The 14997-nt window shown below is 38.4% G+C and overlaps 1 protein-coding gene across 5 annotated transcripts in view; it reads left to right on the forward strand.

The window, feature by feature from the left end:
• AQR (aquarius intron-binding spliceosomal factor) overlaps positions 1-14997 on the forward strand; it is a 120223-nt gene that overhangs the window by 60829 nt on the left and 44397 nt on the right. For all 5 annotated transcript variants that reach the window (XR_003795862.1, XM_029237655.1, XM_029237658.1 and 2 more), the window contains 3 exons: positions 343-452; positions 12674-12809; positions 14703-14912. Coding sequence is in view for 4 of the 5 variants with exons in the window: in XM_029237655.1 (XP_029093488.1) it covers positions 343-452; positions 12674-12809; positions 14703-14912 (456 nt within the window). In the remaining variant the exon portion in view is untranslated. The remainder of the gene's footprint in view (positions 1-342; positions 453-12673; positions 12810-14702; positions 14913-14997) is intronic.

Consider the following 14997-nt stretch of genomic DNA (forward strand, 5'->3'; position numbering starts at 1 on the left):
ACTAATTTTTACTACTTGAGAGAAATATATACTGAGCCAAAGCCTTCTCTTTTCATAAATTATCAGAGATGTAATGGATAGATGGTTTTTATGATTTCCAGTTACTAATTTGACCAAGTATACATATGTAGCAATATCAGAAATCAATAAAAATACTGTTTTGTTTAAATTATAAATGGCCTTAATATAAGATGTTTCGTTCTGTGTTTTTACTTTGATTCTTATCTGACTGGGCAATGCTCATTCGTTTCTATCCTTCTGATTGTTAGTTTTTGTTACTTTTAAAGGAGCCTACTGATTCTATAAAATTCTCCATCATTCTTTTTTTTTTTTATTCTCCAGGCCCTGAACCAGTTGTTTGAGAAAATCATGGCTTTAGACATTGACGAGCGTCACCTCCTGCGTCTTGGTCATGGAGAAGAAGAGCTGGAGACGGAGAAAGATTTCAGCAGGTGAGCAAATGGGGATTAGTTTTGAAACGGTATACAAAGAATTTTTAACCTTCTCTTTTTCTTTAATGAAGAGCAGGAAAAGAGAGCAGTGAATACTCCAACTGAATTCTGAAGGGTTCTAGTGTAACCTACTTAGGCTATCCTAATTGAACCTAAAGTCTGTTCAGGATTTCCCTCTGCTCCAGTTCTGCATGTTTATGCCATTTTTTTCCTCATACAGTTATTTCAGTGAAGAGAGTTATCTTTTCATCTTGTTTAAATTGCATATATCCATTTGCTCTCTATTTATTGAAGTAATTTTTAATGTTGCCAAGCCCAAACTGTAAAACGTTTACGCAATTCCTGTTCACATTTCATCTGCACATTTAATTTGCATATATTTTAGGCACCAATTAACTGGATTCATTTAATGAAATGCAGTTGGAGATTAATGATAGTATAAGCTTTGGGGTTGTAAATATTAATTCAGGAACTTATTGCCAGTTTAGCTGGACTTTATGCTTAATATTACATATTGTAAGGTGACTAAAACTTTAGAAGTCAAATTTCTTCTGCTGTTAGTATTTTGGGTTTTTCCTTTAAAGTTGCTTTATGATAGCTCATTTCATTTATATTTAAATTCATTTTTAAAGCATAGTTTCAGTCAATAGGCATAATTAACAGCTGTACATAATAAATACAGCCTTTGACTATTGAACATTACTTTTGACTAAATCGATTATAGACATCAAAAGAGCTAAAAGAGTGTTAACTTATTATGTTGCATTTATTTTGAGTTCTTGTATTAAAGAGATCACGCAACAGTTTTTCTTTTTAACCTCTTTATAGGAGTATAATTGCTTTACAGTGTTGTGTTAGTTTCTGCTGTATAACAAAGTGAATCAGCTAAATGTATACATATATCCCCATATGCCCTCCCTCTTGCGTCTCCCTCCCACCCTCCCTATCTCACCCTTCTAGGTGGTCACAAAGCACCCAGCTGACCTCCCTGTGCTAGGCAGCTGCTTCCCACTAGCTATCTGTTTTACATTTGGTAGTGTATATATGTCAATGCTACTCTTTCACTTCATCCCAGCTTACCCTTACCCCTCCCCGTGTCCTCAAGTCCATTCTCTACATCTGCATCTTTATTCCTGTCCTGCCCCTAGGTTCATTAGAACCATTTTTCTTATTTTTTTAGATTGCATATATATGTGTGTTAGCATATGGTATTTGTTTTTCTCTTTCTGACTTCACTGTATGACAGACTCGGTCCATCCCCCTCACTACAAGTAACTCAATTTCGTTTCCTTTTATGGCGGAGTAATATTCCATTATATATATCTGGCACATCTTCTTTATCCATTCATCTGTCGATGGACACTTAGGTTGCTTCCATGTCCTGGCTATTGTAAATAAGGCTGCAGTGAACATTGTGGTACTTCTCTCTTTTTGAATTATGGTTTTCTCAGGATATATGCCCAGTAGTGAGATTGCTAGGTCATATGCCAGTTCTATTTTTAGTTTTTTAGGGAACCTCCATACTGTTCTCCGTAGTGGCTCTATCAATTTACATTCCCACCAACAGTGCAAGAGGGTTCCCTTTTCTCCACACCCTCTCCAGCATTTACTGTTTCTAGATTTTTTGATGATGGCCATTCTGGCTGGTGTGAGATGATACCTCATTGTGATGTTGATTTGCATTTCTCTAATGATTAGTGATGTTGAGCATCCTTTCATGTGTTTGTTGGCAATCTGTGTATCTTCTTGGGAGAAATGTCTATTTAGATCTTCTGCCTATTTTTGCATTGGGTTGTTTGTTTTCTTGATATTGAGCTGCATGAGCTGTTTGTAAAGTTTGGAGATTAATCCTTTGTCAGTTGCTTCATTTGCAAATATTTTCACCTATTCTGAGGGTTGTCTTTTTGTCTTGCTTATGGTTTCCTTTGCTGTGCAAAAGCTTTGAAGTTTCATTAGGTCCCATTTGTTTATTTTTGTTTTTATTTCCATTTCTCTAGGAGGTGGGTCAAAAAGGGTCTTGCTATGATTTATGTCATAGAGTGTTCTGCCTATGTTTTCCTCAAAGAGTTTTATAGTGTCTGGCCTTACATTTAGGTCTTTAATTCATTTTGAGTTTATTTTTGTATATGGTGTTAGGAATTGTTCTAATTTCATGCTTTCACACGTAGCTGTCCAGTTTTCCCACCACCACTATTGAAGAGGTTGTCTTTTCTCCATTGTATATTCTTGCCTCCTTTATCAAAGATAAGGGGACCATATGTGTGTGAGTTTATCTCTGGGCTTTCTATCCTGTTCCATTGATCTATCTTTCTGTTTTTGTGCCAGTACCATACTGTCTTGATTACTGTAGCTTTGTAGTATAGTCTGAGTCAGGGAGCCTGATTCCTCCAGCTCCGTTTTTCTTTCTCAAGATTGCTTTGGCTATGCAGGGTCTTTTGTGTTTCCATACAAATTGTGAAATTTTTTGTTCTAGTTCTGTGAAAAATGCCATTGGTAGTTTCCTAGTGATTGCATTGAATCTGTAGATTGCTTTGAGTAGTATAGTCATTTGCACAGTGTTGATTCTTCCAACACAAGAACATGGTATATCTCTCCATCTGTTTGTATCATCTTTAATTTCTCTCATCAGTGTCTTATAGTTTTCTGCATGCAGGTCTTTTGTCTCCTTAGGTTGGTTTATTCCTAGGTATTTATTCTTTTTGTTGCAATGGTAAATGGTATTGTTTCCTTAATTTCTCTTTCAGATTATTCATCATTAGTGTGTAAGAATGCAAGAGATTTCTGTGCATTAATTTTGTATCCTGCTACTGTACCAAATTCATTGATTAGCTCTAGTAGTTTTCTGGTAGCATCTTTAGGATTCTCTATGTATAGTATCATGTCACCTGCAAACAGTGACAGTTTTACTTCTTCTTTTCCAATTTGGATTCCTTTTATTTCTTTTCCTTCTCTGATTTCTATGGCTAAAACTTCCAAAACTATGTTAAATAATAGTGGTGAGAGTGGGCAACCTTGTCTTGGTCCTGATCTTAGTGGAAATGGTTTCAGTTTTTCACCATTGAGAATGATGTTGGCTGTGGGTTTGTCATATATGGACTTTATTATGTTGAGGTAGGTTCCCTCTCTGCCTCCTTTCTGGAGAGTTTTTATCATAAGTGGGTGTTGAATTTTGTCAAAAGCCTTTCCTGCATCTACTGAGATTATCATATGGTTTTTATCCTTCAATTTGTTAATATGGTGTATCACATTGATTGATTTGTGTATATTGAAGAATCCTTGCATTCCTGGGGTAAACCCCACTTGATCATGCTGTATGATCCTTTTACTGTGCTTTTGGATTCTGTTTGCTAGTATTTTGTTGAGGACTTTTGCATCTATGTTCATCAATGATACTGGCCTGTAGTTTTCTTTTTTTGTGAAATCTTTGTCTGGATTTGGTATCAGGGTGATGGTGGCCTCATAGAATGACATTTGGAGTGTTCCTCCCTCTGGTATATTTTGGAAGATTTTGAGAAGGATAGTTGTTAGCTCTTCTCTAAATGTTTGATAGAATTCGCCTGTGAAACCATCTGGTCCTGGGCTTTTGTTTGTTGGAAGATTTTTAATCAGAATTTCAATTTCAGTGCTTGTGATTGGTCTGTTTATATTTTCTATTTCTTCCTGGTTCGGTCTCAGAAGGTTGTGCTTTTCTAAGAATTTGTCCATTTCTTCCAGGTTGTCCATTTTACTGGCATATAGTGGCTTGTAGTAATCTCTCATGATCCTTTATATTTCTGCAGTATCACTTGTTGCTTCTCCTTTTTCATTTCTAATTCTGTTGATTTGAATCTTCTCCCTTTTTTTCTTGATGAGTCTGGCTAATGGTTTATTAATTTTTTTTATCTTCCCAAAGAACCAGCTTTTAGTTTTATTGATCTTTGCTATTGTTTCCTTCATTTCTCTTTCATTTACTTCTGATCTGATCTTTATGATTTCTTTCATTCTGCTAACTTTGGGGGGTTTTTGTTCTTTCTCTGATTGCTTTAGGTGTAAGTTTAGGTTGTTTATTTGAGATGTTTCTTGTTTCTTGTTTCTTGAGGTAGGATTGTATTGCTATAAACTTCCCTCTTAGAACTGCTTTAGCTGCATCCCATAGGCTTTGGGTCGTCATGTTTTCATTGTCATTTGTTTCCAGTTATTTTTTGCTTTCCACTTCGTTTTCTTCAGTGATCTCTTGGTTATTTAGTAGTGTATTGTTTAGCCTCTATGTGTTTGTAGTTTTTACAGTTTTTTTCCTGTAATTGATATCTGGTCTCATAGCATTGTGGTCGGAAAAGATACTTGATACGATTTCAGCTTTCTTAAATTTACCAAGGCTTGATTTGGGACGCAAGATATGGTCTGTCCTGTAGAATGTTCCATAAACACTTGAGAAGAAAGTGTATTCTGTTGTTTTTGGATGGAATGTCCTATGAATATCAATTAAGTCCATCTTGTTTAATATGTCCTTTAAACCTTGTGTTTCCCTATTTATTTTCATTTTGGATGATCTGTGCACTGGTGAAAGTGGGGTGTTAAAGTCCTCTACTTTTATTGTGTTAGTGTCAATTTCCCCTTTAATGGCTGTAAGCATTTGCCTTATGTATTGAGGAGCTCCTATGTTGGATGCATAAATATTTACAATTGTTATATCTTCTTCTTGGATTGATCCCTTGATCATTATGTCGTGTCCTTCTTTGTCTCTTGTAATAGTCTTTAAAGTCTATATTTTCTGATACAAGAATTGCTACTCCAGCTTTCTTTTGATTTCCATTTGCATGGAATATCTTTTTCCATCCCCTCACTTTCAGTCTGTTTGTGTCCCTACGTCTGAAGTGGGTCTCTTGTAGACAGCATATATACGGGTCTTGTTTTTGTATCCATTCAGCCAGTCTGTGTCTTTTGGTTGGAGCATTTAATCCATTTACATTTAAGGTAATTATTGATATGTATGTTCCTATTACCATTTTCTTAATTGTTTTGGGTTTGTTTTTGTAGGTCTTTTCCTTCTCTTGTGTTTCCTGCCTAGAGAAGTTCCTTTAGTGTTTGTTGTAAGGCTAGTTCGGCAGTGCTGAATTCTCTTGGCTTTTGCTTGTCTGTAAAGGTTTTAATTTCTCCATTGAATCTGAATGAGATCCTTGCTGGGTAGAGTAATCTTGGTTGTAGGTTTTCCCTTTCATCACTTTGAACATGTCCTGCCAGTCCCTTCTGGCTTGCAGAGTTTCTGCTGAAAGATCAGCTGTTAACCTTTATGGGGATTCCCTTGTATGTTATTTGTTGCTTTTCCCTTGCTGCTTTTAATAATTTTTTCTTTGTATTTATTTTTTGATAGTTTGATTAATATGTGTCTTGGCATGTTTCCCCTGGGATTTATCCTGTATGGGACTCCCTATGCTTCCTGGACTTGATTGACTATTTCCTTTCCCATGTTAGGGAAATTTTCAACTATAATCTCTTCAAATATTTTCTCAGGCCCTTTCTTTTCATCTTCTTCTTCTGGGACACATATAATTCTAATGTTGTTGCTTTTAATGTTGTCCCAGAGGTCTCTGAGACTGTCCTCAATTCTTTTTGTTCTTTCTTCTTTATTCTGCTCTATGGTAGTTATTTCCATTATTTTATCTTCCAGGTCACTTATCCCTTCTTCTGCCTGTTATTCTGCTATGGAGTCCTTCTAGAGAATTTTAAATTTTATTTATTGTGCTGTTCATTATTGTTTGTTTGCTCTTTAGTTTTTCTAGGTGCTTGTTAAATGTTTCTTGTATTTTCTCCATTGTGTTTCCAAGATTTGGGATCATCTTTACTATCATTACTCTGAATTATTTTTCAGGTAGACTGCCTATTACCACTTCATTTATTTGGTCTGATGGGTTTTTACCTTGCTTCTGCATCTGCTGCATATTTCTCTGTCTTCTCATTCTGTTTATCTTACTGCGTTTGGGGTCTCCTTTTCGCAGGCTGCAGGTTCATAGTTCCTGTTGTTTTGGTGTCTGCCCCTAGTGGCTGAGGTTGGTTCAGTGGCTTGTGGAGGAGTCTGGTGCCTATGGTCTGGTGGGTGGCGCTGGACTTTGTCTTTCTGGAGGGCAGGGCTGTGTCCATTTGTTGTGTTTTGGGGTCTCTGTGAACTTAGTATGATTTTAGGCAGCCTTTCTGCTAATGGGTGGGGTTGTGTTCCTGTCTTGCTAGTTGTCTGGTATGGGGCATCCAGCACTGGAGTTAGCTGGCTGTTGGGTGGAGCTCGGTCTTAACATTGAGATGGAGATCTGTGGGAGAACTCTTGCCGATTGATATCACATGGGGCTGGGAGGCCTCTGGTGGTCCAATGTCCTGATCTTGGCTCTCCCACCTCAGAGGCTCAGGCCTGACACCAGGCTGGAGCACCAAGACCCTGTCAGCCGCATGGCTCAGAATAAAAGGGAGAAAAAAAGAAAGAAAGAAGGGAAGAAAAATATATATATATATATTTTTTTAAGTTATTAAAATAAAGAAAAAAATAAAAAAGAGAGCAACCAAACCAGGAAACAAATCCACTAATGATAACAAACACTAAACTAAGATAAACATAAAAATCAGAAACAAATCAGTCACAGACAGCAAACCCCAAGTCTACAGTTGCTCCCAAAGTCCACCGCCACAATTTTGGGATGATTCGTTGTCTATTCAGGTATTCCGGAGAGGCAGGGTACATCAAGTTGATTGTGGGGATTTAACCTGCTGCTCCTGAGGCTTCACGGAGAAGTTTCCCTTTCTCTTTGTTTGCACAGCTCTTGGGGTTCAGCTTTAATTTTGGCCCACCTCCGCATATAGGTTGCCCTCTGGCATCTGTTCACCGCCCAGACAGGAGGGGGTTAAAGCAGTGGCTGATTAGGGGGCTCTTGCTTATTCAGGCCGGGGGGAGGGAGAGGTGTGCTAGTTACAATTGGAATATGGGGTGAGCCTGAGGCGGCAGAGGCTGGCCTGATGTTGCAACAGCCTGGGTGCACCATGTGGTCTCCCAGGGAAGTTGCCCCTGGATCACGGGACCCTGGCAGTGGTGGGCTGCACAGGCTCCCAGGGGTTGGGAAGGGGAGGCGGGTGTGGACAGTGACCTGTGTTTGCACACAGGCTTCTTGGTGGCTGCAGAAGCAGCCTTAGCGTCTCATGCCCGTCTCTGGGGTCCGCGCTGTTAATCACGACTCGCGCCCGTTTCTGGAGCTCGTTTAGGTGGTGCTCTGAATCCCCTCTTCTCTCGCACCACGAAACAGTGGCCTCTGCCTTTTTTTTTTTTTTTTTTTTTTGCTGTACTTGGGCCTCTCACTGTTGCGGCCCCTCCCGTTGCGGAGCACAGGCTCCGCACATGCAGGCCTAGTGGCCATGGCTCACGGGCCCAGCCACTCTGCAGCATGTGGGGTCCTCCCGGACCGGGGCACAAACCCGTATCCCCTGCATCAGCAGGCGGACTACCTCTTGCCATTTAGGCAGCTCCAGACTTTTTCCCGGACTCCCTCCCGGCTGTGGTGCACTAGCCCCCTTCAGGCTATGTTCACGCAGCCAACCCCAGTCGTCTCCCTGGGATCCGACTGAAGCCCGAGCCTCAGCTCCCAGCCCCCACCTGCCTCGGTGGGTGAGCATACAAGCCTCTATGGCTGGTGAGTGCCGGTCGGCCCTGATCCTCTGTGCGGGAATCTCTCCGCTTTGCCCTTGGCCCCCCTGTTGCTGTGCTCTCCTCCGCGGCTCCGAAGCTTCCCCCACCGCCATCCGCAGTCTCCGCCCGCGAAGGGGCTTCTAGTGTGTGGAAGCCTTTCCTCCTTCACAGCTCCCTCCCAGTGGTGCAGGTCCCGTCCCTATTCTTTTGTCTCTGTTTTTCCTTTTTTCTTTTGCCCTACCCAGGTATGTGGGGAGTTTATTGCCTTTTGGGAGGTCTGAGGTCTTCTGCCAGCGTCCACCTGTTCTGTAGGAGTTGTTCCACATGTAGATGTAATTTTGATGTATTTGTGGGGAGGAAGGTGATCTCCACGTCTTACTCCTCTGCCATCTTGAAGGTCCCCCTCCCAAAATATTTTAGCTTCTGAAAAGTCAGAGGGCAAGATCAACACGTTAATTTATTTAGGGCTGAAGATTCTTAATTTTGGATCAGCTTGTAATGCTTCCCTGAGTTCTTCCCATGGGTATTTCTTATTATTAAACCTAACTTACACAAGTGGGCTCAACTCTAAAATCTACCAATCCATAATTCATCGAATGTATGGGTGCTCATGGTATGCTAAATAGTGTAATTATAAGTGTGGTACAGTTCAATTCCTGGTATTTAAAGATATTATAATAGAAAAGCAGCAGAATTTTAAAAATGATTTCAGGTGCTACTATGTTTCTCAGGAAAAACGTACTTTTTGCTTTCTGATAGGAAAGTCAAGCTCCAGATCTTGTTAATAATGTGTGTGCTTGTTTGTTCATTTATTTCATATTTCTCTCTTTGCCATAATTAAAAAGAAAAATAGTGACTATTGTTTCACAATAAAATTAATATCACTTTCCCTAAACAAAAATTTTCGTATCTAGTAAGATAGCGGAGAGGGAGTGATCACTCGTAATGCTACTTCTCCCAAACAAGTTTTTATTAGTCTCTTTTTCAGTAATCATCTGTAACTATGCTGTTATTTATAATTGTGTACAGGCGTACCGCAGAGACTTTGCAGATTCAGTTCCAGACCATCATAATCAAGTGCATATCGCAATAAAGCGAGTCACATGGATTTTTCGGCTTCCCAGTGCATAGAAAAGTATTGTTTACACTATACTATAGTCTACTAAGCATGCAATAGCATTATGTTTAAAAAAACAATGTACATGCCTTAGTTAAAAAATACTTTATTACTAAAAAATGCTAGGCATCATCTGAGCCTTCAACAGGCTGTAATCTTTGCTGGTGAGGGTCTTGCCTCAACGTTGATAGCTGCTGACTGATCAGGGTGGTGGTTGCTGAAGGTAGGCGGGGTGGGGGGGGGGGCTATGGCAGCTTACTAAAATGAGACAGCAGTGAAGTTTGCCATGTGGATTGAATCTTGATTTCTCTGTAGCAGGCAATGCTGCTTGGTAGTATTTTACCCACGATAGAACTTCTTTCAAAATTAGAGTCAATCCTACCAAACTCTGCTGGTACTTTGTCAACTAAATTTATGTAATATTCTAAATCCTTTGTGGTTATTTCAACAGTCTTCATGTCACCTTCACCAGGAGTAGATTCCATCTCAAGAAACTTCTTTCTTTGCTCTCCCATAAGAGGCAACTCCTCATCTGTTAAAGTGTTATCTTGAGATTGAGGCAATTCAGTCCCATCTTCAGGTTCTACTTCTGATTCTGGTTCTCTTGCTACTTCTACCACAACTACAGTTTTTTTTCCTCCACTGAAGTCTTAATCCCATGAAAGTCATCCAGGAGGGTTAGGATCAACTTCTTCCAAACTCCTGTTAATTTTGATATTTTGACCTCTTCCAGTGAATCATGAATGACCTTAATGGCATCTAAAATGGTGAATCCTTTCCAGAAGGTTTTCAGTTTACTTTGCCCAGAACCATCAGAGGAATCACTGTCTATGACAGCTATAGTCTTACAAAATGTATTTCTTAAATAATAAGACTTGAAAGTCGAATGACTCCTTGATGCATGGGCTGCAGAACAGATGTTGTGTTAGCAGGCCTGAAAACAACATGAATCTCATTGTACATCTCCTTCAGAGTTCTTGGGTACCAGGTGCATTGTTGATGAGCAGTAATATTTTGAAAGGAATCTTTTTCCTGAGCAGGAGGTGCAAACAGTGGGCTTAAAATATTCAGTAAACCATGTTGTAAACAGATGTGCTGTCATCCAGGCTTTGTTCCATTAACAGAGCGCAAGCAGAGTAGACTTAGCATAAGTCTTAAGGGCCCTAGGATTTCTGGAATGGTGAATGAGCATTGGCTTCAACTTAGAGTCACCAGCAGCATTAGCCCCTAACAAGAGAGTCAGCCTGTCCTTTGAACCTTTGAAGATGGGCACTGACTTCTCCTCTCTAGCTATGGAAGTCCTAGACGGCATCTTCTTCTAATAGAAAGCTGTATTTTTTCCACACTGAAAATCTGTTGTTTAGTGTAGCCACCTTCGTTATCACAGCTAGATCTTTTGTATAACTTGCTGCAGCATCTACATCAGCACTTGCTGCTTCACACTGCACTTTTACGTTTTGGAGGCAGCTTCTTTCCTAAAACCTCATGAACCAGCCTTGGCTAGATTCAAACCCTTCTGCTGCTGCTCCCTCACCTATCTCAACCTTACTAGAATTACAGATAGTGAGTTATGGCCTTGCTTTGTCTGGATTAGGCTTTGGCTTAAGAGAATGTTGTGGCTAGTTTGATCTTCTGTCCAAACCACTAAAGCTTTTTTCATATCAACAATAAGGCTGTTTTACTTTCTTATCATTCGTGTGTTCACTGGAGTAGCACTTTTTAAAATTTTTATTTATTTATTTATTTTTGGCTGTGTTGGGTCTTCGTTGCTGCGCGTGGGCTTTCTCTAGTTGCGGTGAGCGGGGGCTACTCTTCATTGTGGTGCGCGGGCTTCTCATTGTGGTGGCTTCTCTTATTGTGGAGCATGGGCTCTAGGTGCACGGGCTTCAGTAGTTGTGGCACGCGGGCTCAGTAGTTGTGGCTCATGGGCCCTAGAGCACAGGCTCAGTAGTTGTAGTGCACAGACTTGGTTGCTCCACGGCACGTGGGATCTTCCCGGACCAGGGATCAAACGTGCGTCCCTTGCATTGGCAGGCGGAGTTTTAACCACTGCGCTACCAGGGAAGTCCCTGGAATAGCACTTTTAATTCCCTTCAAGAATTTTTCCTGTGCGTTCACAACTTCATTAACTGTTGGTACAAGAGACCTAGCTTTTGGCCTGTCTCAGCTTTCAACATGCCTTCCTCCCTATCTTTAATCATTTCTAGCTTTTGATTTGAAGTGAGACATGCAACTGAACACTGAGAGGCCATTGTAGGGTTATTAATTGGCCTTAACTTCAATATTGTTGTGTCTCAGGGAATAAGGAGGCCTGAGGAGAGGGAGAAAGACGGGGAAATGGCCAATTGATGGAGCACATCAGAACACACACACAACATTTATCGGTTAAGTTTGCCATCTTGCATGGCCATGGTTTGTGGCACCCCAAAACAATGACAATAGTAATATCAAAGATTACATATCACAGATAGCAAATGTAATAATAATGAAAATGTTTGAAATAGTTCAAGAATTTCCAAAATGTGACACAGAGACATGAAGTTAGCAAATCTGTTGGAAAAAACAGCACTGATAGACTTGCTCAATGCAGGGTTACCACAAACCTTCAATTTGTAAAAAATGCAGTATCTGCAAAGTGCAATAAAGTGAAGCACAATAAAATGAGGTGTTCCTGTACCTTGCTTTTTAAAATTAATTAGTAGTTTTTTTTAGTATAGTTTTGGATTTACAGAATAATTGAGCAAATATTACATAGAATTCCATTGTATGTTGCTTCTTTTTTTTTTTTTTAATTAGTGTTAAAGGATTGAAGGAGGCACTTTTTATGGTGGAAAGAGTATACGTAGGCTTTGGGATCCAATTCTGGTTCCACTTTTTTTCTTAACTACCTATCTCTGGGCCGGGTACTCTCCAAATTTTAGTTTTCATACTCATTCAGCAAACATTTATGAACATACTTGGTCCAGATGCCAAGCTCCATGCTCTATGCCAAAGAATGATCAAATAAATTTTAAAATTACTTTTCAAAACCTTTAGAGCTAATCTACTTTTATGATAGTGCTATTAAGAGTAGCCAATCTGTAAACTGTATTCTGTTATGAGATGAACTAGCACCTGAATACACTGTAGTGTTTCCTTTTTTGTGAAGGTCTTTTTATGAAGAAAAAAAAAAAAGCCAAACTAGAGGTGTGTTTAGTAATGTAGTTGATTTTCCTGTCTCACAGACCACTAACACATTTGCAGATCAGCCCTGATCCATAGGGTACATTTTAAGTAGCTTTAGTATAAAATAACTCAAGAACTGTTACTTACAGTAAATATAAACGTATGTTTTCTACCGTTCTTTTTTTCTCTTTGGCCATTTATCGTTTCTGTTATGATTTTCTTCAATATTTTGCTGACAGTTTCCTTGCAAGTCTCTTCATTATGTAATTTTGCCTTTTGCTTAATTGAAATTTTTAGGTATGGAAGAGTTAATTATGTCCTAGCTCGAAGAATAGAGCTTTTAGAAGAAGTCAAACGATTGCAGAAGAGTCTAGGGGTTCCAGGAGATGCTTCGTATACTTGTGAAACTGCAGGCTATTTCTTCTTATATCAGGTAAGAGATTAAGGGTTTTACAATCACACTTTATTGTAATATGGTCTTCAGTTGGAAACTGGGATGGGTTCTGGAGATCCTTTCTTGAAAGCTTACTTTTTTATTGAGTAGATTAAAATATATGCTATTGCCAAAGCTATATTTGTGAGTGTTAAATTTTGTATTTCCTATTCTCTTCACTTTTCTTTGCTAAATAACTTTGCTTGATGACTCATTCAGTGAAAGGCCAATGTTGCTACTTTAAAATCTTTTTTCTTCTTTTTTTCTTGCTATTGGCAAAGCTTCTAGTCTCTCTCTCTCTTTTTTTTTTTTGTTTTCATTTTTTTCCATTACTATAGAACTATAACCAGTCTAGCTACCCAGTGGTAACAAATACAGTTCTTTAACTTGCTTTTGCTATGCATATTAATCAAGTAATGGAGAAAAACATACTTCCTTTTTAAATTTCTAGAAGTACATTTTGTTTTAGAATTAATTTCAAAGTAGGAGTTTAAGTTAAAAATTCTTTGACTTCAATTTAGAGGCATGTTTTTGCTTTTGTTTGGGGGTGTGAAAATTAATGAGAAATATAAAGCCAAATAAAATAAATAAAAATAAACTTTAAAATTCAACTGGTTTACTAATCATTTTAAATGGATTAAACATAAATAATGAAGATTTATGTATAACTGTATTTGTTCTCTTTGTTCTAATGCTATTTGTATGTTTTAGGTACAAATCATAACACTGAAATTGTAAAAATATATATGAAAAAAAGAGTTTATGCTCATTATAAGCAGGTAGACCAGTTGAGTCCGTTCAGAATGAGCTGATTTCATGGTTCCTTGTGAAACACGGGACATATGCATGATCTTGCAAAGTTGTCTGCATTAGACTCAGACTGTTGAGAACTTTGAATAATGGAGTAAAGATCATGCTTAAATGCATGTTTGTCACAAAATAAAAATCACTAGGCTCTCAGTGAAAGCTAGTTTTAAAAGTAATAGAAATAATATATAAATTATAGAACCTGAAGTAATAAATTTGAGAAATATGAACTGGAGGCCTCAGAAGGCCTCAAAGTTTTGAACACACAATAATCACATTGGGAAAGTTGTTTAAAAAGGGAATTCTCAAGCTCTGTCCCCAGAGACTTTGTTTTAGTAAGGTGTGGCACCAGGTATCTACATTTTTATTTAGCTTTTCAGATATTCTTTCTAAGGACCACACTTTGAGAAACACTGAAGTTATAACAGAAAAATTGAGAGAATTACAAAAATGGAGATTAAGTAGGAACTGAGTAGAGCCATAGTTAACATTTATAGCAGGAGGTAATTGAACTACTTATGTCACAAAAGTCATAAAATGAGCTTTCAAATATATACGCAGCTTAACCAGAAGTTCTTTATAAGTATACTAAAGAGAATTGGAAAAATTATGAAGGTCTAGGAGAAGGGTTGACAAGTGCTAAATTGATTAAAAAGCTACTAGAGCTGAACTTAACCATATATGGAGAGAAACTGAGATAGCGAAAAAATGAGGAATTTCTTTGTCCAGAGAGGTTTGTTTTTTTTTTTTTTTTGATCATCAATCATAAATTGTTTTGAATATGCATGGAAAATCTGAAATGTCTGAGATAAAGTCCCATGAGATGATCCTGAGGTTCTTTCCCATCCCATCCGTACATTTTTTATCAAAGAGGTTTTTTTCCTACAGCCTTAAAGGTTACTTTTATAAAAGAAGGGCAGTCTGTCAGTGACTTGGATAAGCAATAGTCCTGTTGGGTCAAAGGTTGCTTTTCTTTTCCTTTTCTTTTACCTACCAAATCTTATTTTCACTCAATTCGTTTTTTATTTTATTATTTAAAACATAAGAGCTGGCAAATTTAACCTCAAGTCTCTTTTTTTCTTACAGGTAATGTCTCGTTGGGAAGAGTATATCAGCAAAGTGAAAAATAAAGGTAACACGTTGCCAGATGTTACTGAAGTCTCCACTTTCTTCCCTTTTCATGAGTACTTTGCAAATGCCCCTCAACCCATTTTTAAAGGCCGATCTTATGAAGAAGACATGGAAATTGCTGAAGGATGTTTCAGGCATATTAAGAAAATCTTTACTCAGCTTGAGGTAAGGGTTCTCAAGTTCTTTTAACTTTCCTTTAAAGGTTTTAAGCTTAGTTTGTTGTTTTTTTAAAATGTAGTAAGTGGAATAT

This window comes from Monodon monoceros, unplaced genomic scaffold, assembly GCF_005190385.1.
Source record: "Monodon monoceros isolate NGI ecotype Baffin Bay Population unplaced genomic scaffold, NGI_Narwhal_1 Super_Scaffold_21, whole genome shotgun sequence".
Taxonomy (NCBI): domain Eukaryota; kingdom Metazoa; phylum Chordata; class Mammalia; order Artiodactyla; family Monodontidae; genus Monodon; species Monodon monoceros.